The sequence below is a fragment of the Eulemur rufifrons genome, chromosome 1, assembly GCF_041146395.1.
Source record: "Eulemur rufifrons isolate Redbay chromosome 1, OSU_ERuf_1, whole genome shotgun sequence".
In the NCBI taxonomy this organism is placed as follows: domain Eukaryota; kingdom Metazoa; phylum Chordata; class Mammalia; order Primates; family Lemuridae; genus Eulemur; species Eulemur rufifrons.
In genome coordinates this window covers 86,211,056-86,237,683 of record NC_090983.1, presented here as the reverse complement: position 1 = coordinate 86,237,683, position 26,628 = coordinate 86,211,056, and the positions used below count along the sequence as shown (strand labels likewise).

Below are 26,628 nucleotides of genomic sequence, written 5' to 3'. Positions count from 1 at the left end.
AGATTAATTTGAATTGAATAGAAACAAACCATCACAGGCACACAATAAAGTTTTATCCTAATGAGGAGTCAAATCTCACTGAGATACCAGGATCATGTGCCTTTGCCAAGTCCAAACTATCCCAAGAAGTTGTTATTCTCTTTCCAACCTACATCCATTATCAGAAACCAATTAGCTCCTCTCCCTTCCAAATGCTTATACCTCTTCTGCTCCCCAGAACCTGCTGAACTAGAAGTGCTTTCTTCAATTTACCCTTTGCCTGCCACTTCCAAAATCCTCTTGTGTCAGAATTGTTTTTCCACTTTAAAAATGTTATGTACACAAGTCACATTGCATCAGCCTGGTTATCACAAATATTTATGTATGAAGGTGGGATGAGTCACTCCAGCACCCAGATGTATTTGAAAAGCGATGTTCTAAGAGAAATCTGTTTTGAACCTCGGTAAGCACTAATATTCAATGCCTGTTGAGGGGACTTCTTTTAATTAAACAATTTTGTTGAATAAAGGTCATTCCATCCAGATGGTATTTCCATTTCCCAGGAGGCCCTGGAGTAGGTTTGCCCATGGCATTCATCCCAGGACCTGCCTGGATGAGGCATCAAGAGCTCTTTCCTCTCTGAGGTCACCTCATTCCCAGCAAACTGTCCAGGGACTCATCTGGGCTCCTGGGGCTGTGTGAGTGCCTGTAGACCCCAGAAATTCCACCCAGCGTTGTACTGTCAGTGGCCGGATGGCTTGGGTCAGGCCAGCCTGCCCCAGCCCAGCACTGAACCCCCAGCTCCCAGCCCATCACTTCCTCACTTTCCACAGCCTCAGGTTTCCAAGTGGGGGGGGGAAGGAGGGAGCACTCTCACCCTGACTCCAAGGATGCCTTCTCAGCAGTCCCTCCAAAGGAGGGGACCAAGCAGGAGCCAGCAGGGAAAATCTCCCCCATATTTGAGGTGTGGGATTAGTCCTTGAGCCTTTTGCTCTCAGCCAAGACGTTTGAATGGTGGATGTTTCCTGACACTTGCTTTGCCAACGATATATTAAATTCGGCAACCTCAATGGTAAATCCACCAACCCTCTTTGTTAATTCTGTTTCCCTTTTATTTTCCAAGCAGAAGCAGAGTTTGTCAATGACTTTATTATAGAGATCATAGAACAACTTAAAAAGTATTTTAGTTCATTGATCCAGACCAATATACACCCAGAGAAAAGCAATTTCCCCCAAAACAGTACCTTGTATAATATTTGCTGGCTCATCCAAATAACCCTCTCTTTCTCTCTCTCTCTCTCTCTCTCTCTCTCTCTGTCTCATTGCTTCTTTGAAGGCGGCTGAAAGGCTGAACTGTTCCCTGTTTGTGCATCCCTGGGACATGCAGATGGATGGACGGATGGACAAATACTGGCTCCCTTGGCTCGTAGGTTTGTGTCTGCTTGGGGTCTGGAACACAGAGCCAACTCTTGCATTTTTCCAATCATCTATTATGTCAAATAGCAAAAGCATGAATAATTAACAGGATTATGAGTAACAGCAACTAGGATTTATTGAGCCCTACACAGATCAGTGCAGTATATACTACCTTGTTTAATTTTAATCGTATCTAATACAATCATAAGTAAATTATATCATAAATAAATCATATATTTAACCTATGAGGTTGACATTATAATGACCATTTTACAGATGGAGAATCTGAGTCTTCTAGTGGTTAGGTAAGTTGTCCAAGTCATAGAGTTAATAAGTAAAAATGGAGTTTACACAGATCTGTCTGACTCCAAAGCGACCTTGCTACACAGACTCCCAAAGAGGCTCTAAAAAAAAAGTAACCATGCCTGTCTAGATTTTTTTAGAAGCTGATAATAGCATCAGCTCTTACAAATGAGAACCCTCTAGATTTTCTTAGAAGCTGATAATAGCATCAACTCTTACAAATGAGAACCCTGGAATTACAAGTAGAAGGTCCACTTCCACCACCCACGGATCTGAAGCCGTAGCTCGTCAATGACTCAGGCGTACAGTTGTCCTTGCCTGCTCCTCTCCTCTGCCCTTTGCCTCCTACACTGTTCATTCCTAGTTCCACACGAGGGTAAGGAAAAGGGAAAGATGAGAAGCCTCTGTTTTGGCCTGTCCAATCTCTCCTTATCAGCCTTGATAAGAAGAGATGGAGAACAGATGCAAAATTCTGGAGCTACAAGTGAAAAGTACAGCTCTTCTACAAACCCAGTGAAAAATGGGTACCCAAACAAAAAGCGCTGGATTTTCTTTAGCAGAGCCATTACCCATTCTCTTCCTAGCCCACTTACTATAATTATTAATTATGAATTCAGCAAAATGCCAACCACCATGAAGAATTAAATGGAGCAATATGTTAGAAGTCAAAAAAACTGAGTTTCAGTTCCAGCTTAGTCTGTATTACACTGTATAATTCGCAGGAAATCACTTCACCTTCTTGGGCCCCCATTTCTCATATGTAAAATGACAATGCTGTCCAGATTCCTTCACAGGTCTCTTTTTGCTCTGACATTTTATATGTTCCTGTGATTGTTGCTGGAGACCACAATATTTAGTAAGGCAGCTTCCTACCCATCCTCCACCAAATATTTAAGCCACAATTAATAGGAAGAGATAACCTAAAAGGCCCAGTGCTGTCAAGCTTCAAAGAAAATCTCATCCTTATTCACAACACTTGACAAGTCTCATAAACTTATTTATATTGCAGCTTCCCACATGAAAAACAGAGGCGAGCATTTGCATACAGTCATTTCGCCATTCATTTATGCAACATGTACATATTGATCCCCTCCAGCAGGCCAGGCCTGTACTTGGCACTGAGGAAGAAACAAATCCTCTGCCCTCATGGAGCTTATATTCTGGTTAGAGGAAAGAGATAATAAAAAGGTGCACAGATCACAAACAATCAGGCTAATTTCAGAATTTTATTTGAGATGCAAAGTTCGTCACTAGTAGATTGGAGGATTCCCAGAAGAGAAGGGTCATGATCCAATTCATACTGAAAATATAACTTTGGCTCTTGCAAGGAGAATGGATTGTGGGGTTATGGTCCAAGTAATTACCGGAAAGCAGAATCACAGGACGTGATATTGTCCATCTCCCTGCCTTCAGGAAGCTCTGTCTGCAAACCACTGCTAGATAGATAGTAACCCATCATGCTTCCAGAATTCCCAGGAGGCTGGGGAGCCGGGGGTGTCTCTGTCTGGGGAGCAGCAACCCACCCAGGGCAGAATGAGCATCTGGTGAAGGAAGTCCCACTCGGCAGCCCAGAGAGTCAGGCCTCCCCAGAAGGGGCAGGGTACAGCTGTGGAGCAGTCAGAGATTTCTGAATCTGTCTGAAAAGCAGTCATCTGGCAACATAGCCCAGACTGGCTCATTGGGTGCGAAGACATCAGACATGGATCAGCTACTTCTTCTAGAAGCACAAACCACTTGAAATAATTCACTTTGATCCAGTTATCTTCAACCTCAGCTCCAAGAGACAAGAAATATTTAGCAGGAATAATAATAGTTAATATTTAGTGAGCACTCACTAAGTGCCAGGTGCTGTCCACCAAATCCTCAAAGCAACTGGCAGGAACTAACCATTTTACAGATGAGGAAATGGAGACACAGAGAGGCAGCTAATATTTGTTGAGAATCTCCAATGTGAATTTCTGCCCAGGAACTTTACTGACATCATCATTTGCAAGGCTCCCCAATAGCCTTGCAAGATAAGATGGGCAACAGTGTCCCCATCTTACAGGTGAACAAGTGCAGGCTCAGGGACATTAAATAACTGGTCAAGGGCCAGGAGGCAGAAAATTGGAGCTAGAGGTTAGCCCAGACTCATAACACTCTGCTTGCTTACATCCAAAACTGAAGTCAAGAGAATCAGGGCAAACGTCAGGTCCTCTGGTTCCTCAACTGTTCTAGCCATAGACAAGTCCCCCTGCAAGTGAAAATTAGGAAGCTTCAGATGGTTCTCTTTGCCAAAGTAATGTATACAGCCAAGCCATGCTGGGGCACAGGGGCCCCAAGTTGCTTAGCACTTGACAGTTCCCCAGCCATTAGCTGCCAATCCCCAGCCATTAACGTCACTGAACTTCTTGCTTGAGATGACAAGCCCTGAGCCTTGTGACTATTTCCTCTTTCAGGAATGCCAGCAGAGACCACCACAGCCATTTGTTCCATGATCATGGGTGGAGTGTTTGAGAAGTTTCCTAAACTGAAAGTGTGTTTTGCACATGGAGGTAAAACCCTATCTGTATTAGTCAGCTCAGACTGCCATAACAAAATGCCACAGACTAGGTAGCTTTTAAACAATAGAAATTTCTCACAGTTCTGGAGGCTAGAAGTCCAAGATCAAGGTATTGGCAGGGCTGATTTCTAGTGAGGGCTCTCTTCCTAGCTTGCGGATGGCCACCCTCTGCACATGGCCCTTCTCCTGTGCATTAAAGGGGCAAGCTCTTTTGTCCAATAGGATTAGTTAGTCCTACTGGATTAAGGCCTCACTTTATGACCTCATGTAACCTTAATTACTTCCTTAAAGGTCCTTTCTCCAAATACAGTCACGTTAGGAATTAGGGCTTCAACATAAGAATTTTGGAGAAATACAATTCAGTCCATAACATCCTTCCAGCCATCATTCTAGTCATATGACAGTTTGGGGACCAAATTCTATTTTTGTAGGCAAATTTACTTTGCTTGGCACAGTTTTTGTTTTATTTTGTTTTGTTTTTTATTTAAATCCCTCCAGTAAGACTATGAGTTCTCTCCAGTCTGCAATAGTCCCTACCATTCTCCATTGTTTACAAACAGGCCTATTTCATCTATTTCCATTGCCTGCCTGGCCCCTGTAGGTAACTGAATTTGTGACTCTTGGACACACATACACACACACACACACACACACACACACAAAACTATACATGTTGTTCTCTAGCCTGCTTTTCCTTCTCAACAGCATAGAGAAGACTCTTTCCATGTCAGTGAAAGAGCTTCATTTTTGATGGTTTCATGCACGCATTACATTTTATGGATATGCCGTCATGATTTAGTCCCCAACTCATAGACTGTCTCAGTATTTTGCTATTATAAACACACTACATTTGAAAAACTTGGCCACATATCTTTACATACTTGTCTTCTCTCTTTAGGATAAATTTCTCAAGTCTGAATTTCTTGGTGAGTTAATGTCCTTTCTTCTAGGTCATCTCCCAGCATTTGGAATGCAATGGGTCCTTTGTAACTACTGTTAATCAGCTGGGCTATGGTAACTCCTTGCACACAACATCAGGAATGAGGGATTCTTTCCAAACAACACTCGCCCCTCAGCAATGGGTTTTACTTGCAGGTGGTTCCTTCGCCTTCACGGTGGGAAGAATCTCTCATGGATTCAGCATGCGGCCAGATCTGTGTGCCCAGGACAATCCAATTAACCCAAAGAAATACCTTGGTTCCTTTTACACAGACTCCTTGGTGCATGATCCTCTGTCCCTCAAGCTGTTAACGGATGTCATAGGAAAGGTAAGCCAGGTTTACCATTTGAATGGTTTATGGGGAGCACAATGCTGGATCAGCAACCAGTTACTTGGCCTCTCTCCAAAAAAGGGATGGAAGAAAAGGCATTAGAAGAAAGGAGAGGCACAGAGGGGTTTGGGACTAGGTTTGCTTGCACAGCGGATCCTCTCTGGGGCCTCCCTCAACACACAGTGTATATCACCAGGGAACCATTACACATGCCAGAGAAATCCCTGATAATCCATATGGCTGGGAATTTCTCTCAGATCAGCTCCTCTTCCTTAGGGACATCTCTATATAAATCCAAAATGCCACATGGCAACATGGTAATAGGAAAGAACTACTAGTTTTAAAGTCGAATTGACCTGGGTTAAAATCCTGGTTCTACCTCTTACTAGTTGGGTAAATTGTTAACACAACTGTCCTCATCCACTAAATGGAGACAACTGGAACATTAAAAGGGGGGAAATGCAGGGCTGGGAACTGGCACTGGAATGGGAGTCAGGGAAGATGGTAGAGCTGTGGTCCCCAACCCCTGGGCCATGGACTGGTACAGGTCCATGGCCTGTTGGGGACCAGGCCACAGAGCCCCGTTGCCTCCAGCCCCCTGTCCATGGAAAAACTGTCTTTCATGAAAGTTAGGAAGTGGGGGTGGTGTGCACAGCAGGAGGTGAGTGGCGGGCATGCAAGCGAAGCTTCATCTGTATTTACAGCTGCTCTCCATAGCTCACATCACTACCTGAGCTCTGGCCTGCCCCCCACCCCCCCTCTTCCACCCCCACCCCAATCCGTGGAAAAATTCTCTTCCAATGAAACCAGTCCCTGGTGCCAAACAGGTTGGGGACCACTGTGGTAGAAGGTCTTGTGACAATGCCATGAAATTCCTTCCTGGAATAATATGGCCTTTGTTGTGAAAACAGTTCTCTCATTTGATTAAAGGACCAGCATGGCGGTCCTTTAAACCCCATATGGAAAGTTTTTGTTGTGGTCTCCTAGCAGATCCCCCTGTTGGTGGCACCTCTACTTTAAAGTAGTCTTTGAAAATGCTAACTCCGCAAGTTAGAGAATTTTGAGGGCAAAGGCCAGTGTGAATTAACAAAAGGTCTGAAAATATCTAGTACTTCAATTCCATTTGGTTATTGACACATACAGATATCTATAGATTTCCAAAATTTCCCAGGGAAAAAAATCTTTGGGTTTTTAAAAAAGTATATGGACATATTTAAAGATTTGTAATATGGTACTCAGGTTGTGACTAGACTCTAAGATTTAAAAAATCTCGTTTAGCAGAAAAAGAGGTCCATCATTTGAAAGTTGCAAGTAGTGTTCTACCTCCAGAATAAACACTTCATCTTACTTTAATGCTAACTGCTTCACTGGTTTGAGGAAATCACTAGAGTATAAATGTTAAATATTCTAGTTTGGTAATAAATTATGTGCTTGAGCTGTGTCTCTGAGTTGACTAGCTTTTTTTGTTGCCCCTGCCAAGATGGGTGGTTGCAGTTGGTCATGACTGTTAATTGTTTTGGATTTGAAACGTGGGTATAATCAAATCTTTCTTTCAAATGTCATGTGTTTTGGATATGAATGGAGGGCAACCCGGAGACATGGAAACAGGAAACTACAACAGGGAGAAACTGAGTGGTGTGGAATTGGGGAAAGGGTTATTCTCATCATATCCCATCAAGCCTAGTACTCCCTAGTATTCTTGGAAATGGAAACACCAGTAGAAAAGGCCCTTGGCAAATACAAAGCCCATCTCTTGAGGGATACCATCAGCAATGAGGGTCACTATCACCTTCAAACAGCATGCAGGACAATACACATTGGTCAGGGGACCAAAGAAGCAGAAGAAGAACATGGCAAGTGCCTCATGGTAACCAGTGGATGGAACAAGTGGTGAGAACATGTGATTACACCCCTATTAGGAACTCCCAGAAAAACTCAGAAGGCACTTTGCAAAGTTAGTGGTGCTGAGATCTTGTATTCAAATTGTAATGACTTGAGCTATTATAAATTGGGCATCAAAAGTAAATGGGACCTCATTTTATGTGATCTCACAAGCTGATGAATCCAGGACATAGAAGCAGTATGTATCAATAATTTAGGATTCTTTTTAAAATATTAATGCTTACTCATTCTAGTTACATTCACATTAGCGAATTCTTTTTTAAAAACAATCCCCAAATCAGAATGGATAAGGAAAGTCCTAGCAGGAGGGACATCTGGGCTACAAAGCAACTTGGCCAGATTAGAGCAAGAGCACGGAATGCTGTGGAGGGAGGTCTCTAGAAACAACAACAAAAAACAGAACTGATGTATTAGTTGGTGTGTTTGAGAGTTGGATACAATTATTGCTAGACATTTAACAGATCTGCTGATGCATTAGGAACAAACAAGCAGCATATACATAGAAAATTAGGCAAATGAAAGAAAAGGACATAAGAAAACAAAAATCTACAAGTAATAATCATACAATACTTGACTCAGCAGTGAACAATATTTATATTCATAATAGTGTAAATACTAGGTACTGGTTTAATAGAAAATTATAATTCAATTAAGAAAATAGGGAAGTTGAAGAAAGAAAGAAATTCTCAATGAACCTAATGCGAAATAGGTAACTATTCTCTAAAGCTAATAAACCAAGAAACAATGTATGAGTTTATTATCTGTGAATATGAAGGTAATTGTCAGAAGATACAAGATGAAAAGATACAAGAAATTGCATTGGAGGACAAGAGTTAGGAAAGTGGGCCCAGGACTGCTTTTGATAATAAAGGTATTTTAGTAATGTGTGATTGTTTAACCACGTATAGACATATCTTTGATAAATAAAAATTTTAAATATCTTAGGAATAAATAGATATATATATTTTTAAAAAACCCAAAACCATTATTGAGCACCTACTATTTCTAAAACACTGGGCTATTTGGTCTAGAAGTACTTAAATTACTTAACCTCTTGGCTTCCTTCCACTTCTAAAAGTCTTCACCTTCAATCTATATCTGCTCATTTTTAAAGACAGATGCAAAGAATGCTAGTTATATGTTATAAGTCTATCACCGTGAAAAATCAAAGAAAAGGGGAACTTTATTGCCTCCCTATATTAACATGATCATAGAAAATAGACATTATATATTTAAGTGGACAGATTTTTTAAGAGATCAGTCATATCATATACCCATATGGTTATATCATAATTTTGGCTAGATCCATTGGTAATCTACTGCTGCATAAGTACAGTCATCTGTCTTTTAATGGTAGAGATACCTTATGAGAAATGCATCATTAGGTTCTTTCATTGTTGTGCGAACATCATATGTGCTTACACAAACCTAGATGGCATAGCCTACTGCACATCCAGGCTCCATGGTATAGCCTATTGCTCCTAGGCTACAAACCTGTCCAGCATGGTTACTACACTAAATAACTTTAGGCAATTGTAACACAATGGTAAGTATTTGTGTATCTAAACATAGAAAAGGAACAGTAAAAATGAGGTATAAGATAAAAAATGGTACACCTGTATGGGGTACTTATCACGAATGGCGCTCACAAGATTGAAAGTTGCTCTGGGTGAGTCAGTGAGTGGTGAGTGAATGTGAAGGCCTAGGACATCACTGTGCACTACTATAGATGTCACAAACACTGTATATTTAGGCTACACTAAATTTATTTTTAAAATTTTTCTTCCTTTGATGCTAAATTAACCTTAGTTTACTGTAACTTTTACTTTATAAGCTTTTAATTTTTTTAATTTTTTTATTCTTTTATAATACTACTTAGCTTAAAACATAAACACATGGCACAGCTGTACAAAAATATTTTCTTTCTTTATATCTTTATTGTATAAGTTTTCTCTTTTCTTTCTTTCTTTTTTTTTTGAGACAGATTCTTACTCTGTTGCCCAGGCTGGAGTGCAGTGGCTCAATTACAACTGACTGGAGCCTCAAACTCCTGGGGTCAAGCAATTCTCCTGCCTCAGCCTCCCAAGTAGCTAGGACTACAGGGATACACTACCACACCGGGCTAATTTTTTTTTAAAAAAATTTTGTAGGCCGGGCGCGGTGGCTCACGCCTGTAATCCTAGCACTCCAGGAGGCCGAGGCGGGTGGATCACTCAAGGTCAGGAGTTCAAGACCAGCCTGAGCAATGAGCGAGACCTCGTCTCTACTAAAAATAGAAAGAAATTATCTGGCCAACTAAAATATATATAGAAAAAAAAATTAGCCAGGCATGGTGGCGCATGCCTGTAGTCCCAGCTACTCGGGAGGCTGAGGCAGTAGGATTGCTTAAGCCCAGGCGTTTGAGGTTGCTGTGAGCTAGGCTGACGCCACGGCACTCACTCTAGCCTGGGCAACAAAGCAACACTCTGTCTCAAAAAAAAAAAAAAAAAAAAAATTTGTAGAGATGGGGTCTTGCTATATTGCCCAGACTGGCTTTGAACCCCTGGCCCCAAGCAATCTTCCTGCCTTAGCCTCCCAACGTGCTGGGATTACAGCTTTTTTCTCTTTAAAAAATATTTTTTTTACTTTTTAAACTTTTTTGTTATAAACTATGACACAAACACACACATTAGCCTAGGCCTAAGAGGGTCAGGATCATCAATACCACTGTCTTCCACCTCCACACCTTATCCCACTGGATCTTTATGGGCAATACCACACATGGAGCTGTCATCTCCTATGATAACAACACCTTCTTCTGGAATACCTCTGAAGGACCTGCCTGAGGCTGCTTTACAGTTAACTTTTGTTCTTATAAGCAGAAGAAGCACACTCTAAAATAACCATTAAAAGTATAGTAAATACATAAACCAGTAATATAGTCATTTATTGTCATTACCAAGTATTATGTACTATACATAATTGTATGTGCTATCCTTTTATAGGACTGGCAGTGCAGTAGGTTTGTTTATACCAGCATCCCCACAAACATGTGAATGTGTTGCATTACGATGTTATGATGGCTACATTTTCAGCTCCATTATAATCTTACGGGACCACTATTATATATTGTATGTTACTGACCAGAATGTTTGTTATGTGGTGCATGACTGTAATTATCCCAAAATTTAGTGGTTTAAAACAACAGTAAACATGTATTATCTTTCATAATCTCTGTATGTTAGGAATTTAGGAGCAGCTTAACTGGCTGAAGGTCTCTTAAGAGGTTGAAGGCAAGATATCACTCAGGGCTGCAGTCACCTAAAGGCTTGGCTGGGGCTTAAGGATTTATATCCAAGGTGGCTTTTGCCCATGACTGGCACATTGGTGCTGGGTTTTAGCAGGAAGCCTCAGTCCCTCCCCACGTCGGCCTCTTCACAGAGCTGCTTGAGTGTCCCTACAACGTGGCAGCTGGCTTCCCCCAGAATGAATGACCTGAGAGAGAATAGGGGAAGGATGATGAAGATGGGGGAGACAGAGATTAGGGGGAGTGAGAGAGAGAAAGAAAGAGAGAGAGAGAGAGAGAGAATGAGCATGCACCAGCAGAAACTATCCTTTCTATGACCAAGACTCAGAAGTCACGTAGCTTTACTTCTGCCACATTTTATTCATTAGAAGAAAGTCACTTAATCTGGCTCACATTCAGGGGAGTGAAATTAGGCCCCATCTTTTAAAAGGAGGCATATAAAAGAATTTGACATATTTTAAAACTACTACATTCCATTCTCTGGCCACAAATTATTTATATTCCTCCTGAATACAAAAATTCCTCACCCCTACCAAGACTGCCCCAAAAGTCACATCCATTTGCAGCATCACCTTAAAGTCTAGGATCTCATTACTTAAATGAACTTATGGATAAGGCTCCTAATGTACAGTTTTTCTCAGTCTGAAGAACTGTGAATGAAAGACACAAGTTCTTTTGCCCCCCTCTCCCCCCACACTCCATATAAAACGGTGAGGCCAGGTGCAGTGGCTCATGCCTATAATCCTAGCACTCTGGGAGTCTAGGGTGCAAGGACCACTTGAGGCCACGAGTTCAAGACCAGCCTGAGCAACACAGTGAGACCCTGTCTCTACCAAAAAAAAAAAAAAAAATAGGAAAAATTAGCTAGGCATGGTGGTCCACACTTGTAGTCTCAGCTACTCGGGAGGCTGAGGAAGGAGGATCGCTTGAGCCCAGGAGTTTGAGGTTGCAGTGAGCTATGATGATGCCACTGCACTCTAGCCCAGGCAACTGAGTGAGACCTTGTCTCAAAATAAATAAAAATAAAATAAAATAAAATGGCAGACAGATATAGGATAGTTGCTATAGGCCCTCTCATTCCAAAAGGGGGCAAACAGGAAGTTCAGAGGAGTCACCAGTCACTAGCAAATCTGAAATCCATCAGGAACATGTTGGCAGTTCCTTGATTAGAACTCAAAGTGCAGAAATGATTCAGCATGGCTTTTGGTTCTACCTTCTGAGCCATTCTTCCTTTTCCATGAAAGTTAGCCTGTGTTAGACTGCTTCATGCCTGTACAAGTTTTGGCGTCCAAAGGCTTTTTTTCATTTTGTTCCATCTGTTCTTTTCAGTCCAAGCTGGTGGTCTTTTGCTAATACAATTCTCTTAAAAACTTTGTGGGTCTTTTATAAATCTTATTAACCTTTACACCATTAGGCAAAAGCCCTTCTCAGAGAAAAGCCCTTCTTTACCTTGGGTTTCTGCTAAGGTGACTGAAGGAAAACACCCTTAAGCTTCCTCGAAACCCTTATCGTTTGACTGGATGGTTCTTTGAGGCACTGCCTAAGTCTTCTGAGGTCATAACAAAGAGATGTTATTTTATTCACATTTAGCTTCATTTTTAGACTATATTTTCTGATTGTGCCCTGGATTTCATTTTTGCCAGAAAGCCAAATCTTAATTTTAGCATTATTTGCCATTGGAAGGACCTAGAATTTTCAAACCAACAATTCCTGGCTCCTTTATATTTAACAGTTTTTCCTTTAAGGAACTTCTCTTGCATTTTACCATAAGCAGAAAGGAGAAGCAAGGCAACACTTCATGTGGAAATTTCTTCAGCTATATCATCCAGTTCATTAAATATATTTTCTACTTTGCATGTTACTGTAGATGATAGTGTTGCTAAATTTTTGCTACCACATAGCAAGGATCACCTTTCCCCTAGTTTCCAACATTTGCTTCACTCTGCCTTAAGCCCTTATTGCAGCATTCTCACAGGCCATCAGGCTTCTAATAAGTCTTTCATTATTTTCAAGGTCCTTCCAACTTCCTCCCACTAATCAGTTCCAAAGCTACTCCCTCATTTTTTGTTTTTTGTTATGGCGGCACCTCACTTCCAGTATTAAACTCTGTATTAGTTATATGTTGCTCCAAAACAAACTGGCCTAAAACCTAGTGGTTTCAAACAACAATACACATTTATTATCTTATTCATTTTCTCTGGGTCAGGAATTCTGGAACCCTGTGGCTGGGCAATTCTGGTTCAGGCTTTCTTCTGAGGTTCATGAGATGACTGCAGCCCACCGGTTTCTTCCTTCTCTCTGTATTTCATTTTATTTGCACACTACACTAACTTAACCCCAAACTCTCCACCAATTTTGTAACTCTCCTCTCAGTACATCCAAACACATTGGGTGCAGTAGTCTTAGTTATTATAATTCCTTATTCTTAAAAAACTATCTTCGGGAGCCTTCTCACTTGCTTGAATATGGATTGGGTTGCTATATAGACCTGCTGCACAGCTGTCATCTTGAAATCTCCCTTTACCATTATCCTGAGGACATTATTTCTCTCTCTCTCTCTTTCTCTCTTTCATTGGATTCCTTGTTTGCTGGATCCCAAGATTTTCCTATTTCTTGGTTTACTCCTTTATCTTGGTGGACAATATCCTCCAATAACTTTCTGAGAAAGGCAGTATAGGAGGTGCAATTTTTGAAATCTTGTTTATCTAAACATGTCTTTATTTTTCCCTTATAATGAGTTAATTGTTTGATTAGCTATACAATTTTAGCTTGGAAACCGTTTTCTTTCAAAATTTTAGAAACATTGTTCCATTGTATTCTGGCTTCTAGAGTTGGTTTTTTTTTGTTTGTTTGTTTTGTTTTTTTTTTTTTGAGACAGGGTCTCGCTCTGTTGCCCTGGGTAGAGTGCAGTGGTGTCATCAGCTCACTGCAACCCCAAACTCCTGGGCTCAAGTGATCCTACTACCTCAGCCTCATCCTCCTGCCTCAGCCTCCCAAGTAGCTGGGACTACAGGCGCTAGCCACCACCAGGCCTGGTTAAGTTTTTCTAGTTTTTAGAGATATGGGGGTCTCACTCTTGCTCAGGCTGGTCTCAAACTCCTGAGCTCCAGCAATTCTCCCACCTTGGCCTAGCATTGCTCAGCCCAGCCTAGAGTTGCTGTTGAGTAATGTAATGCCATCCTAATCTTTGGAACTTGCATAAAACGTACTTCTCTGCCCTCCTCCCCACAATTGCAAAAACTGTAAGATTTTCTTTTTGTCCTGAAATTTCACAATGATGTTACTTGCTTTGGGTCTATTTTCACCCATTATACTAGTCATTTTGTAGGCCCTTTCATTCTGTAAATGTTCTTAAATTATTTCTTTGATGATTTACTTCCCTCTGCTTTCTCTTTCTAGAATTCTTATTATTCTAATGTTGAACCTTTTTTTTTTTTTTTTTTTCTATCTTACATACTACCTCTTTGAACTTTTGTTTTACTTTCTGGGAGATTTTCTCAACTTTATTAACAAAGCCTTCTATCTAGTTGGTCTTTTCTAAAAATTTCCAAGAGCTAGTTGTTGTTATTTTTGTTGTTCTCTGAATTTTTTTTTTAACATCCTGTTCTTTTTGGGTGGATGCAATACCTTTCCTATCTCTCTGAATATACTAAGAATTTTTTGGAGTTTACTTATCCCTGTAAGTCTTCTTCCAAGTGGCTCTTTTGTCTTTTTTAAAAAGTCTCAATCTTTCATATTAAATGCTTTCCTCATATGTCTGTACCTTGGGCATGTAAAATGTTTTATTACCTAACTCTTGGGTTTGTTGACTTTTTAGATAACTATATAAAATTATCTAAAAATGTTTTAGGACAAGATAGAGGTAATGGTTGCACAGCATTGTGATTGTGCTCTATGCCACTGAAGTGTACACTTTAGAATGGTTAATTTTATGTTTTGTGAATTTCGCCTCAATTTTTTTAAAAAGTGATGAGACAGAGGCCTCTCTCTCTGTAAGTTAGACTTTTAGCCAGCCACTCCAACCAAAATATCTATTCAGATGTTGTTTTCTTTATTTTTAAAGGAGAAACCAGAAATTCCTGTTCTGCAAAACAGAAAGTATTTAATCTCCATTTAGGAATAACATTAATCGGGTGTCGGGCAGATGTTGAGGGGTGAGGAGATGGGTGTATAGATACATAATGGTGCGATGCACACCGTCTAGGGGATGGACACACTTGAAGCTCTGATGGGGGGGGTAAGGGCAATATACGTAACCTAAACTTTTGTACCCCCATAATATGCTGAAATAAAAAAAAAAAGAAAGTATTTTAATCTCATAGTAAAAGAAATGGCTCACTTTTAGGAGCAACAGTGTCATTTTTCTTTACAGCTATAGCCATAAACGAGATCTTGTCTTGGGCATTTGATCTGTGAGTTAGTTAGAAGGTGCACCTAAGCTGGAGATCTGTCAGGTACAATGGCCAAAGCTTCTTCGTCCTTTTTCTGTGTTTCTATATCTTTAATATTCAAGACTACTCTATTGAAGAGGTTCTAAAGGGTTAGGATGATCTGAAAATACTGAAAAGGTTCTTTATCATCAAAAAAAGATTTGATTATACCCAGGGTATTGTAGGCAGTAGAGCACATCATATATATTAGAAATACTTCCAGCATGGCTTAAAACAAAAAGGGCTTCATGCCTAATTCTCACCTAACATGACATTTAAATTTATTTTAATACTTCAATCTCCAAGTATTTTGGTTAAATGCTATTTTCCTGTGCACTGTGGTTCTCAATAGCGTAGAACCCCTTTTTGTGTGTGTGTGATGCCTGGAAGCTTCCTGACACAAGAGTATAACTTACTATCTTCTCAAGAAGTTGTGGTAAGTGAGACAGAGTTCAAGTACTGGCTCTACCACTGGTTAGCTGGGTGACCTTTAAGAACAAGTCACTTACCCCTCTCAGCCTCAGCTTCCACAACTGTAAATTGGGGTCGATAACCAGGAAGATCTGGTTATGTGAAAAGTTAATATTTTGTTGATGTGCAAAGTTAATACTATACCAAAGGACTATGCAAATGTCAGAGATGCATATCACCTTATTCCAGTGCCTTACAAATAGTGGGTGTTGAGTTAATGTTTGTTTAACTGAATTGTGTAATGATCTTGGGGATATAAGGCTAATCTTACTTTGCATTGATTAAATTAAACCAGGCTCCTTCTCTAGGAAATTATGTCTCAGAAAACAAACTGAATCCCTAGTATACTAAAATTTTTGTCGTAAGCTATAATACAGTTATGTTGTATTTACTGCAAATGCTACTAATGAGATATGCTAATGAGAAGACAGTTAAGTGTTCCTTTTCCAGAAGGAAAATGAAACTTTCTTCCACTATTAGTACTATTTAGTAAACCACATCTTTCAGTGTTTGCAGCATTCCCCGAGAATGTGAAAAAGTTAATGTATCCCAGCAGGTGAGAAGTTTATTTCTTTTCCCTGGCACAAATATTAATCACTATTAGTATCAGCTCAGTCTTTGACCTCATAGGGAGATGTGTGCTGCTGCTGGCTTTGCAGGGGGAGCCATATGTCGGGGTAAAGCGTTGGTGCTGAGAAATCCATCAGGATTAGCCACTGCTTTACTGCCTAATAAGGAAAGCCAGCATCTGTCAGAAGGTATAACTTCAGGATCCCAGAAGAGACGGTCATGATACCTGAAATGATCACCTTCCAAATTATTCCTTTGGGTTTTAATAGAGTCTTTAGAAAGGCCCTACTAAAATGTCGATATTGTCAAATGTTACATTAGCACATTAATACACATATCTTTAAAAATTGGTTTATGATCATAGTGGATCCCAAGGGAATAGGCTCTTGGATCACAGACAAGAAGACAGAAGAAAGTTCAATTTTTGGGAGGCCAGGCCCAGGCGTGTAGGCTACTGCCTACAATAGCCCTGGGTATAATCAAATCTTTCTTTGATGATAAAGAGCCTTTTCAGTATTTTCAGATCATCCTAACCCTTTAGAACCCCTTCAATAGAGTAGTCTTGAATATTAAAGACATAGAGGCACAGAAAAAGGACGAAGCAGCTCTGGCCATTGTGCCTGACTGATTTCCAGCTTAGGTGCATCTTCTAAGTCACAGATCAAATGCCCAAGACAAGATCTCGTTCGTGCCTATTGTTGAGATGTCATGAGAACCTTGGGTATCCCAGGGAGCTACAGTTAGTGGGAAATGGGGGCAACAGTTATCCAAGGCCACCTCATATGCCTCCTTAATCCAGGATTCTCCATGTAATTCATTTAAAACATAATCAATTTGCAGTTATGACATAATAGGTAATAGAAATTGCAACAGAAAAAGTATTTTAACTCAAGCATTTATTATGTTAAGCATCTACCAAGTAGAGACTGATATGAAGCAATGGTGTATGTGATCTTCATCCTATAGGACTATATAATTCAGAAAGAATCTCTTCTCCCCACCTTTTTTTCTGCTACTATCTCTTCTCCCTCTGTACAAGAAATTCAATTGACAAGAATTTTATTTCCAGTTCTTTTGTGCCTACTTCCCTCTCTCTTATGAAATTAACAAGTAAGAAATGGTCAAAAGTTTACCATAGGTTATTAATAAAGGCTGTACAGATAGATAATGGGGATGGAAAATTTACAAACCAAATAACCACAAGTGGATCATTAACTTCCTACAGAGAGGACTAGTGAACAATAGCTACTAAATAATTATTAAATACTATCAAATCATCAGTTCGATGTTCTGCAATGGGCATCCAAAATCAAGTTAGGAAGGAAAGCAGGGAAGTGTCTTAACAAGGAAGGATAAATTGCAGAAGACTGATTTTCATGTCTGTTTTAGAACCATTTGCTTTTTCCACATTAAAACAAAACAGAGCCCCTCTCAAAATGTATTTGTATTCAAGAAGGCTGTAATACTGGGAATGGAAGAATTCCTGACTAGAAAGCAAAATTAATCTCTAGATGTAATTTTCATGTTAATGTACTTGACAAATGTAAAGTGAGCATGGGACTTTTAAAAATTATGTTGTATTTTGAAATAGTAAACAGTTTTAGCAAGAGCAGATTAGAAATAAGGACAAATGAACCTCCAGTGAATACTAAGCAGACAGTTCAGAATGAGATCAGCTGTTGGCACAGATGTGAGTAAACATAACTTTGGGTCTTTAGGGCTTCTACCAGCAGGTGTATTTGCTTGGTTTAATAAAGTAATGAATACAGAAATATAGGAATAGACTTATTAGTCTATCATGGTCTTCCTATAGACTTCTTTATGCACTTTCCTATATTATTTCATAAATGAAATCATAAAACCTAGGAAAATCTTTTTTTTTTTTTTTTTTTTTGGTAGAAACCAAAGTGTCATTTATCCTCACACAGCTCAAATTTAGAGTATTTAAATACAGTTACTATTTCAGGCCTAGTTACCCATCAGACTTCCATCTTTCATACATTCAAGCATTCATTACTTCAACACACACGCATGTGTTAACGCAACTATCAGTTATAAGCATGCATCAGAGTCTTACTCCAAACTTGTCTCAACAGAACAGGCTTTCTTAAAAGTCCAGTTCAAAGAATCCATCTTGGCAGACACATTTTCTAGGGAAAAAATTGATTAGATAATTGTTGTTAGACTAGACTTTTACAAAGAAGAATATCCACTTGAGGGTGATAGCCTCTTTACATTATTGGTTAAAGGTCTTAGACTAGTGCTGAGACCAATAATCAGGTGAGTGGGTTTTCCAAGAGAGGACCTTAAGTTCATTAGTCTATCAGAAAAATTGCTCAAGTATTTTATCAGCAATGCTAATTACTCCCCTAGGAAAAGCAGCTAGTCACATCAGACCACAGAATTCTTCCCTAGCTCAGGTGTAGGGACCACTTTCTCACATTTATTGGGGGCTGCTTATGCCATGCTAAGGAATTTGAGCTTTATCTTTTGAGAAATGGGAAATTACTGAAGGATTTTAAGTGAGGACACAACATGATCAAATTTTTATTTTTAAAAGACCTTTTTCTCCAGTGTTTAGTATTGATTGAAGTAGATGAGACTGGAATCAGAGAGATCAGTTAGAAAATTATAGTAGTAGCCCAACTTAGTTCAACAAACATCCACCCTGCACCAGGCCTTGTGCTCAGAGCTGGGGACACCATTTCTGCCCCAGGTCTTAGCTGACTGGAGGAGACAGAAACACAAACCTGGCTCCCCCACATACTAGCTGCATGACTCTAGGCAAGTTAGTTATTATTTCTGTTTCCTCATCTCTAAAATGGGGATAATAGTAGAACTCACCTCAAAGGAAGGTTGGGAAGATTAAATAAGTTAATAAATGCAAAGGGCTTAGAGCAGCACCCTGCACATAGTAAGCAATCAATACATGTCAGATTTTGTTGTTATGATCAGAGATATCTCATAACAATGGAAGTGCTGTGAATAAATGTAGATATAGGGTGCTACAGGAGCACAGAGGTCATACTTGGCTGAGTTGAGTGCTGGTTAGGAAAGCTGAGTAAAGGGAGGAACTGGGGAAATGGAAAAGAGGTGATGGAGGCAAGAAATGATATAGAGGTAGGTTTCCAAGTGACCCATGAGATGCTGGGGGTGAGGGAGCAGGAGGAATCCAACACGACTCCTGGGTTTCTGGTTTGGGCAACTAGGTGAAAGTGGTACCATCAACCAGAAGGAAAAATAGGTTTAGGTTCATGCTCTATCAAACAGTTATGCATCAGACATTCGAATTTGTGAAATGATCAGTTAATACCCAACAGACAATTCCCAATAAATAGGGGTAAAATTGTTACACAAATCTGATCAGAGTTGCTACTTAACATCCTGCATTGCAAACAGACACTACTATAGTGGGCACATTAAATCTTAAACTCAGCTTTGGTATAAGTCTAATTACTCAAGTTTAAGTTTTTCCAAATGTCCCATATTTTTGGCCCAATATCTGTGACTTATTAATTTAGATGAATATAATGGAGATGAATTGAGGCCAAGGGCACGGATTAGTTCAGTGATTCTCAACTCTGCTGCACATTAGAATCATCTGGGGAGCTTTAAAAAAAACACTGATGCCTAGGCCCCACCCCCAGATATGATGATTTAATTGGTTTGGGGTAGGATCTGTAGTGGGTATTTTTTAAAAGTGCCCCAGGTGATATTAACATACAGCTAGGGGTAAGAAATGGTGGGTTAGAGTCTGTAAGAATCTAAGAGTTTAGAGACACAAGGAACCTTAGAAATACTCTAGTTCAGTGTTTCGAAATGTTGTTTTTAATTCATGGACACCTTTGGTCAAACAGTCTTATAACAATGTGTAAAAAATAACACAGAGAACAAGCAAGCTCTTGTAATTAGGGAGTGGTCGTGGGGAGAAAAGCTTTGCTTGTTAGGCCTCCCTCTGTCCCCTCTTCCATGTCCCTTTCTTTATACCCACCATTTACACCCCACCCCAACCTGCCAGCCTCCAATTGTTTGCTATACAATACAGTTTAAAAACAATGCTTAGGAATAAAAAAAATCGTGATTCATTCATTCATGAAATATGTTTTGAGCTCTAACAACATGATTGGTACTAACATATAGGAAGAACTATGGGGGGGTGGGGACCGGCCAAGATTACAAGTGTATTTAGGAGAAAACATGGGGAAATTCATCTACATCTCAGAAGTAGGTAAAACTTTCCTAACTCAAAAGGTAGAAACTACAAGGAAAAAGACAGATAAATTTGATAGTTTAAAAAACTTTTGCATGGCAGTAAAATGCTATAAGCAAAGTAAAAAGTCAAATGATAAACTGAGAAAATATTTGCAACATATATCACAAAGAGTTGAATCTTTAATATTTCAAATGTTTCTAAAAATAGGCAAGAAAACAAACTGCTCTAAATAAATGGGCAGAAGATATAAACAGTCAACTTCATGCATAATAAAAAAAATAAAAATGAAAACTACACTAACATTTTTTACTTAACTGATTAGCAAAAAGATATTATCAGAGTTAAAGAGGGTATTTTGTATTGATAAAAGGGTCAATTTATCAGTAATACACAATAATCATAAATATGAATGTGCCTAAAGAGCTTTAAAAATTCTTGAAACAAAAATTGGCATTAAAAGAAAAAATAAACAAATTCATAATCATAATCAGTTGGAGATTTTAATACCCTTTCCAAGTAACTGACATAAAAAGTACCAGTAAGGATAAATAAAAAATCAGGGCCCCGTGCGTTGGCTCACACCTGTAATCCTAGCACTCTGGGAGGCCGAGGTGGGCGGATCATTTGAGCTTAGGAGTTCGAGACCGGCCTGAGCAAGAGCGAGACCCCATCTCTACCAAAAAAATAGAAAGAAATAATCTGGTCAACTGAAAATATACAGAAAAAAAATTAGCCAGGCATGGTGGCACATGCCTGTAGTCCCAGCTACTTGAGAGGCTGAGGCAGGAAGATCGCTTGAGCCCTGGAGTTTGAGGTTGCTGTGAGCTAAGCTCATGCCATGGCACTCTAGCCCAGACAACAGAGTGAGACTCTGTCTCAAAAAAAAAAAAAAAAAAAAAAAGGGATAAACAAAACTATCTCTTCATAGATGGCATAGCTTTGTATATAGCAAATCCTAAAGAATAAACTATTAGGGCTAATAAATAGATCCAGCAAGGTAGTAGAATATAAAATAAATATGCAAGAAATTAATTGTATTTCTATATACTAGCAAAGAACAATCCATAAATGAAATTGAGGACACAATTCCATTTATAATAGCATCAAAAAAACCAAAATACTTATGAAAAATATAACCAAAAAAGTATAAAACTTGTACCCTGTAAATGACAAGACATTGTTGAAGAAAATTAAAGACCTAAATAAATGAAAAGACATCCCATGATCATTGATTGGAAAACTTAATATTGTTAAACAGCAAATCTCCCCAAATTGATCTTCAGATTAAGTACAATCCCTATCAAAATTCCAGATGCCTTTTTTTTTTTGGTAGAAATTGACAAGCTGACCCTAAAATTCATATAGAAATGCAAGGGATCCAGAATAGCCCACCAAAAAAAATCTTAAAAAAGAAGAACAAAGTTGGAGGACTCACATTCCCAATTTCAAAACTGTCTACACAGCTACTGTAATCAAGACTATGTGATACTGGCCTAAAGACAGATATAAAGATCAAATGATTTTCAAAAAGGGTGCCAATATAATTCATTGGAAGAAAGAATAGTCTTTTCAACATATGGTAGTGGGACAACTGGATATCCACATGCAAAAAGCCAAAGTTAGACCCCCTCTTTACACCGTGCACAAAAATTAACTCAAAATGGATCAAAGAGTTAAATCAAAGAGATAAAACCACAAATTCTTAGAAGAAAACATAAGTGTAAATCTTTTTGACCTTGGATTAGGCAATAGTTTCTCTGATAAGACACCAAAAGCACACAGATCCAAAGAAAGGAAATAAAGACTTCTTCAAAATTTAAAACTTTTGTGCTTCAAAAGACAATACCAAGAAAATAAAAAATAAAACCCACAGAATGGAGAAAATATTTGCAAACCATATATCTAATAAAGCTCTAGTATTCAGAATATATAAAGAATTCTTATAACACAATGATAATAAGATATAAAGGGCATGAATAGATACAAAGGACCTTAACAGACATTTCTCCAAGGAAGAAATACAAATGGCCAATAAGCATATGAAAAAAATGTTCAACATAATTAATTATTAGAGAAATTCAAATCAAAACCACAATGAGATACCGCCTCACACCTACTGAGATAACCATAATCAAAAAGATAATAAAAAGTATTATCAAGAATCTGGAGAAATTGGAACCCTCATACATTGCTGGTGGGAATACTGAATACTGCAGCCAGAGTTCTTCAAAATGCTAAGTGGGAACATACCATATGATCCAGCAATTCCACTCCTAGTTATGTACTGATTCAAACTACAACATAGATGAACCTTGAAAATATTATAGTAAATGAAAGAAGGTCACATACTATGTGATTCCATTTATATGAAATGTCCAAAATAGGCAATTCTGTAGACACAGAGGTGTATTAGTGTTTTCCAAGGGATGGAGGGAGGAGAGAATAGGGAGTCAATACTAATTGGTATGGGGTTCACTCTGGGGGTGAGAAAGTTCTGTGGTTATGTAAGATTAATAAAATATTTTTAAACATTCTAGAATTAGTGGGAATGATTACATAAATTCGTGAATACACTAAAACTTGCTGAATTGTATACTTTGAAGGCGTGAATTTTTATGGTATGTGAAATATCTCCAAAAAAAAAAAAGAAAGGGGGCTCTTCTGACCCCTAAACCCTAGTCTTCCTCCACAGAGGCAACTAATGTTACCTGTTTCTTGGATATCATTCCTGAAATAGACTGTGTATATATGAACATATATTTGTGGGTGTATAGGCCCCTTGTTAAAAACAGAAATATAAGCATAGCAGATACATTGTTCTAGACATTTTCCTCTTTATAACTTGGAGATTATTCCATTTCAACACATGTAAGTATTGTTTATTCCTTTTTTGTTTTTGGCTATTCTATAATTTAGTTGGATAGTCTTTTGCTGTTACATATAATGTTTCCATTAATTTATTCCCTTGTAAATATTTCTGGTAGAAGTGTGTGAATGGGATACATTTCTAGAAGTAAAATTTCTAGTTTGAAATGTTTTTCTTGTTTTATTGTAATAGAATACCATTATTGACTTAATGTTGCTCTTTCTCATTTGATTATGAGTTCCCTGAGAACAGGGACCATATCTATTTTGTTGACCAAGGTACATCTAGATTGCAGCACATTGCCTGTCATACTGCACATTGTAGATTGACAAACCCTGTGTGTTTTGTTGTACAAAGTGTCAAATGGAGACACGAAGCTATATCATTCAAAAAATCATGATCCAGTTTATAGGACAGGAATTGTTTTGGTTTTTTGGTTTTTTTACTTTTTATCCAGTTATTTGTTTTTTATTTTTCCTTTCCAACTCTAGTGTTTTCAAAAATTGTGGGATCAATTGCAATGTATCATTCTAAAAAAGATAGAATCCTTAATTTCATCTGAATATATGAGTATGTTTTAGTAAATGAATGCCTGTTTTTTTTATTTTAGTATTCTGTATCAGTTATTTAAAAAAAAAAAAAAACGGGGGTGGGGGGAGAATGGGGTGGATTTGCAACATTAAGAGACCTAATAGCGACACCTACTGGAAAAAATGTCAGAATAAATTTTGAACCATTAAATCTTTAAAATTTTAGACTAGTTTTATGTTTTTATTCATCAGGAAGAAATCTGTTATTTCACTATATGAATATATGTAGTAAGTAAGAATAATTGTTTACAAAAGACTCTTCAATGTTTTACAAAATTACAGATGAAAATATATTTTCTTTTTTTAGGAAAAAGTCATTTTAGGAACCGATTATCCCTTTCCACTAGGTGAGCTGGAACCTGGGAAATTGATAGAGTCCATGGAAGAATTTGATGAAGAAACAAAGGTATATGCATTTTTACTTCATAACCCTCCTCCTAAGTTTTCCTGCTCTAACTGGGTTTGGTTTCAGAGCACTTTGATACATAGCAAAGAACGGAGGAACCATTACACTTAATATTCCTAGAGCTATTAATGTTACTCTTTCTCCAGAAATAGCTAAACTATTAAAGGGCAAAGGAACGTGACAAAGCTGAAAGTCAGCTTAGCACAACTAAATTCATAAAGCCCAGAAAGAAAACGGTAATAAGCTGTATCATAATATTAATATATGCCTGAATGTTAAATGGATCATAAGAAAAATGACAAAATTTTTCCTTTAATATTTCTATTACAAATCCATCAATCTCAAAAGTTGTAATGTCTCTAGTTATTTGGATATTGAGACTAAAGTCTGATTAACAAGGACCCAAGAAATCATATCCCCCAAGTATCTGGTTGTTGTTGTTTTTTTTTTTGGTTTTTTTTTTGGTTTTTTTTTGGGGGGGGGTTGGCATTTCACTTTTAAGGTGTCTAAATGACACTAAAATGTGCTATAATGCTACCACTACCTAGTCTACCCCTTCAGCTCCTGAACCAAGATAAGTTTAAAATGAGATGCAATGTCTTCAGATTCCCTCTCTTTTGCCATCTCCTTCCCCACCCCATCCTCCAAAAAACCAAATTCTTCCTAAGGGTTTCACCACCAATCGCTACCAGGGATCAGAGAGAGCCAAAACTGAAAATATGAAGATGTGTAAACTCTTAACAAATCTTATGTAAGTCTTAGTCATAATCCTTTTGCATAATTTTGGCTTTTTTCTAAACTAGAATCTAAAGGTTGCCTTGAAGTCTCTCTGCTTTAACTGTTAAAATATATAGCTATGTTGTCTTCACAGTATAGGAGTTAAAAACAATAAAGCAAAAAAAAAAAAAAAGATACAGCTTATCAGGTCTTCTCAATAGGCTTGAAGAAGAAGAGTTAATTTTGGTGTATACAAGTATACAACGTTGATTATCATTCTGATGCGCTGTAAATTATTAACTGGGAAACCTCAGACTGTTTTACACAGAAAGTGTCCCCTTTGGAACTTACACACCTTAAGGCACTAAAAGTTTTGAATTGTTAAATATTTACCTGTTAAAGTAGAAAGCTATACTAAGACTTTTTATCTTTTTTTTTACAACAGATGTTGAAAATGAAAAACTTTCTATTAAGTTAAACAAAATTAAACAGAAACCAGATGACCCCAAGTATTTTGATTAAGAATTTAATGAAATAATTATTATTTTATGCCTTTTATTGTTTATCCTTGTGCTTATCACTTTTAAGTTTCAAAAAAAATCTTGCATAAAAATGTTATGCTGTCACAATTTCACAATGACATTCTGTATAAGGTTATTCATTGTAACATTTTTTTGTAATAAAATACTGAAAATAATCTTTAGGAGAATAGTTAAATAAATAATAATATATATAAACAATGGAATCTATGCAGCCATAAAAAATCTATTTCCAAGATATATTAAGTTTTAAAAAAACAAAGCAAGGTGCAAAACAATTTGTATACTTCCATTTGTAGATAGTACACTATCCGTTTGTGGAAAAGAACATCCATGTACCTAAATATAAGTATTTGCTTGTACAGTGCAAGCATAAAATATGTCTGAAGAATAAACAAGAAACTGTTAACTCTGAAAAGAAAAAGTGGTGGTTGGATGGCAGAGTGGAAAGAAGTACCCATCTTAAACCTTCTGAATTTTGAACCATGTGAAGGCAAAAACAGCTAAAGAAATTTAAAGTAAAATAAATCCATCTGATAAGTATAACAACACTGGGAGGTACAGGAATGCCCCCTTATCCATGGTTTCATTTTCCACGGTTTTGCTTTCTACAGTTAGAGCTGCCCTTGATCAACCATGGTACAAAAATATTAAATGGAAAATTCCAGAAATAAACAATTCATAAGTTTTAAGTTGCATGCTGTTCTGAGTAGCGTGGTGAAATCTCACACCATTCTGCTCCATCCTACCTGCGACGTGAATCATCCCTTTGTCTGGTGGATCCACACTATAGACGCTAGTCACCCATTAGTCACGTAGTAGCAACCTTGCTTATCAGGTCAACCATCTCGCTATCGCATCATGATATAGCAGTGCCTGTGTTCAAGTAACCCTTATTTTACTTAATATTGGCTCCCAAACATGAGATTAGTGAAGCTGGCAATTCAGATATGCCAAAGAGAATCTGTAAAGTGCTTCCTTTAAGTGAAAAGGTGAAAGTTCTCAACTTAATAAAGAAAAAAAACATCATGCTAAAGTTGCTAAGACCTTATTTTGTAAGAACAAATCCATCCATGAAGTTGTAAAAAAAAAAAAAAAGAAAGAAAGAAAGAAATTTGTGCATAGTA

The 26,628-nt window shown here is 38.1% G+C and overlaps 1 protein-coding gene across 5 annotated transcripts in view; it reads left to right on the top strand.

Moving 5' to 3' along the window:
- Positions 1-26,628, top strand: part of ACMSD (aminocarboxymuconate semialdehyde decarboxylase) — a 51,687-nt gene that overhangs the window by 23,687 nt on the left and 1,372 nt on the right. For 4 of the 5 annotated variants that reach the window (XM_069459593.1, XM_069459520.1, XM_069459782.1 and 1 more), the window contains 4 exons: positions 1,316-1,409; positions 4,137-4,232; positions 5,336-5,508; positions 24,147-24,245. In XM_069459593.1, the coding sequence (XP_069315694.1) occupies positions 1,316-1,409; positions 4,137-4,232; positions 5,336-5,508; positions 24,147-24,245 (462 nt within the window). The remainder of the gene's footprint in view (positions 1-1,315; positions 1,410-4,136; positions 4,233-5,335; positions 5,509-24,146; positions 24,246-26,628) is intronic. The other variant, XM_069459678.1, reaches the window with a different exon arrangement.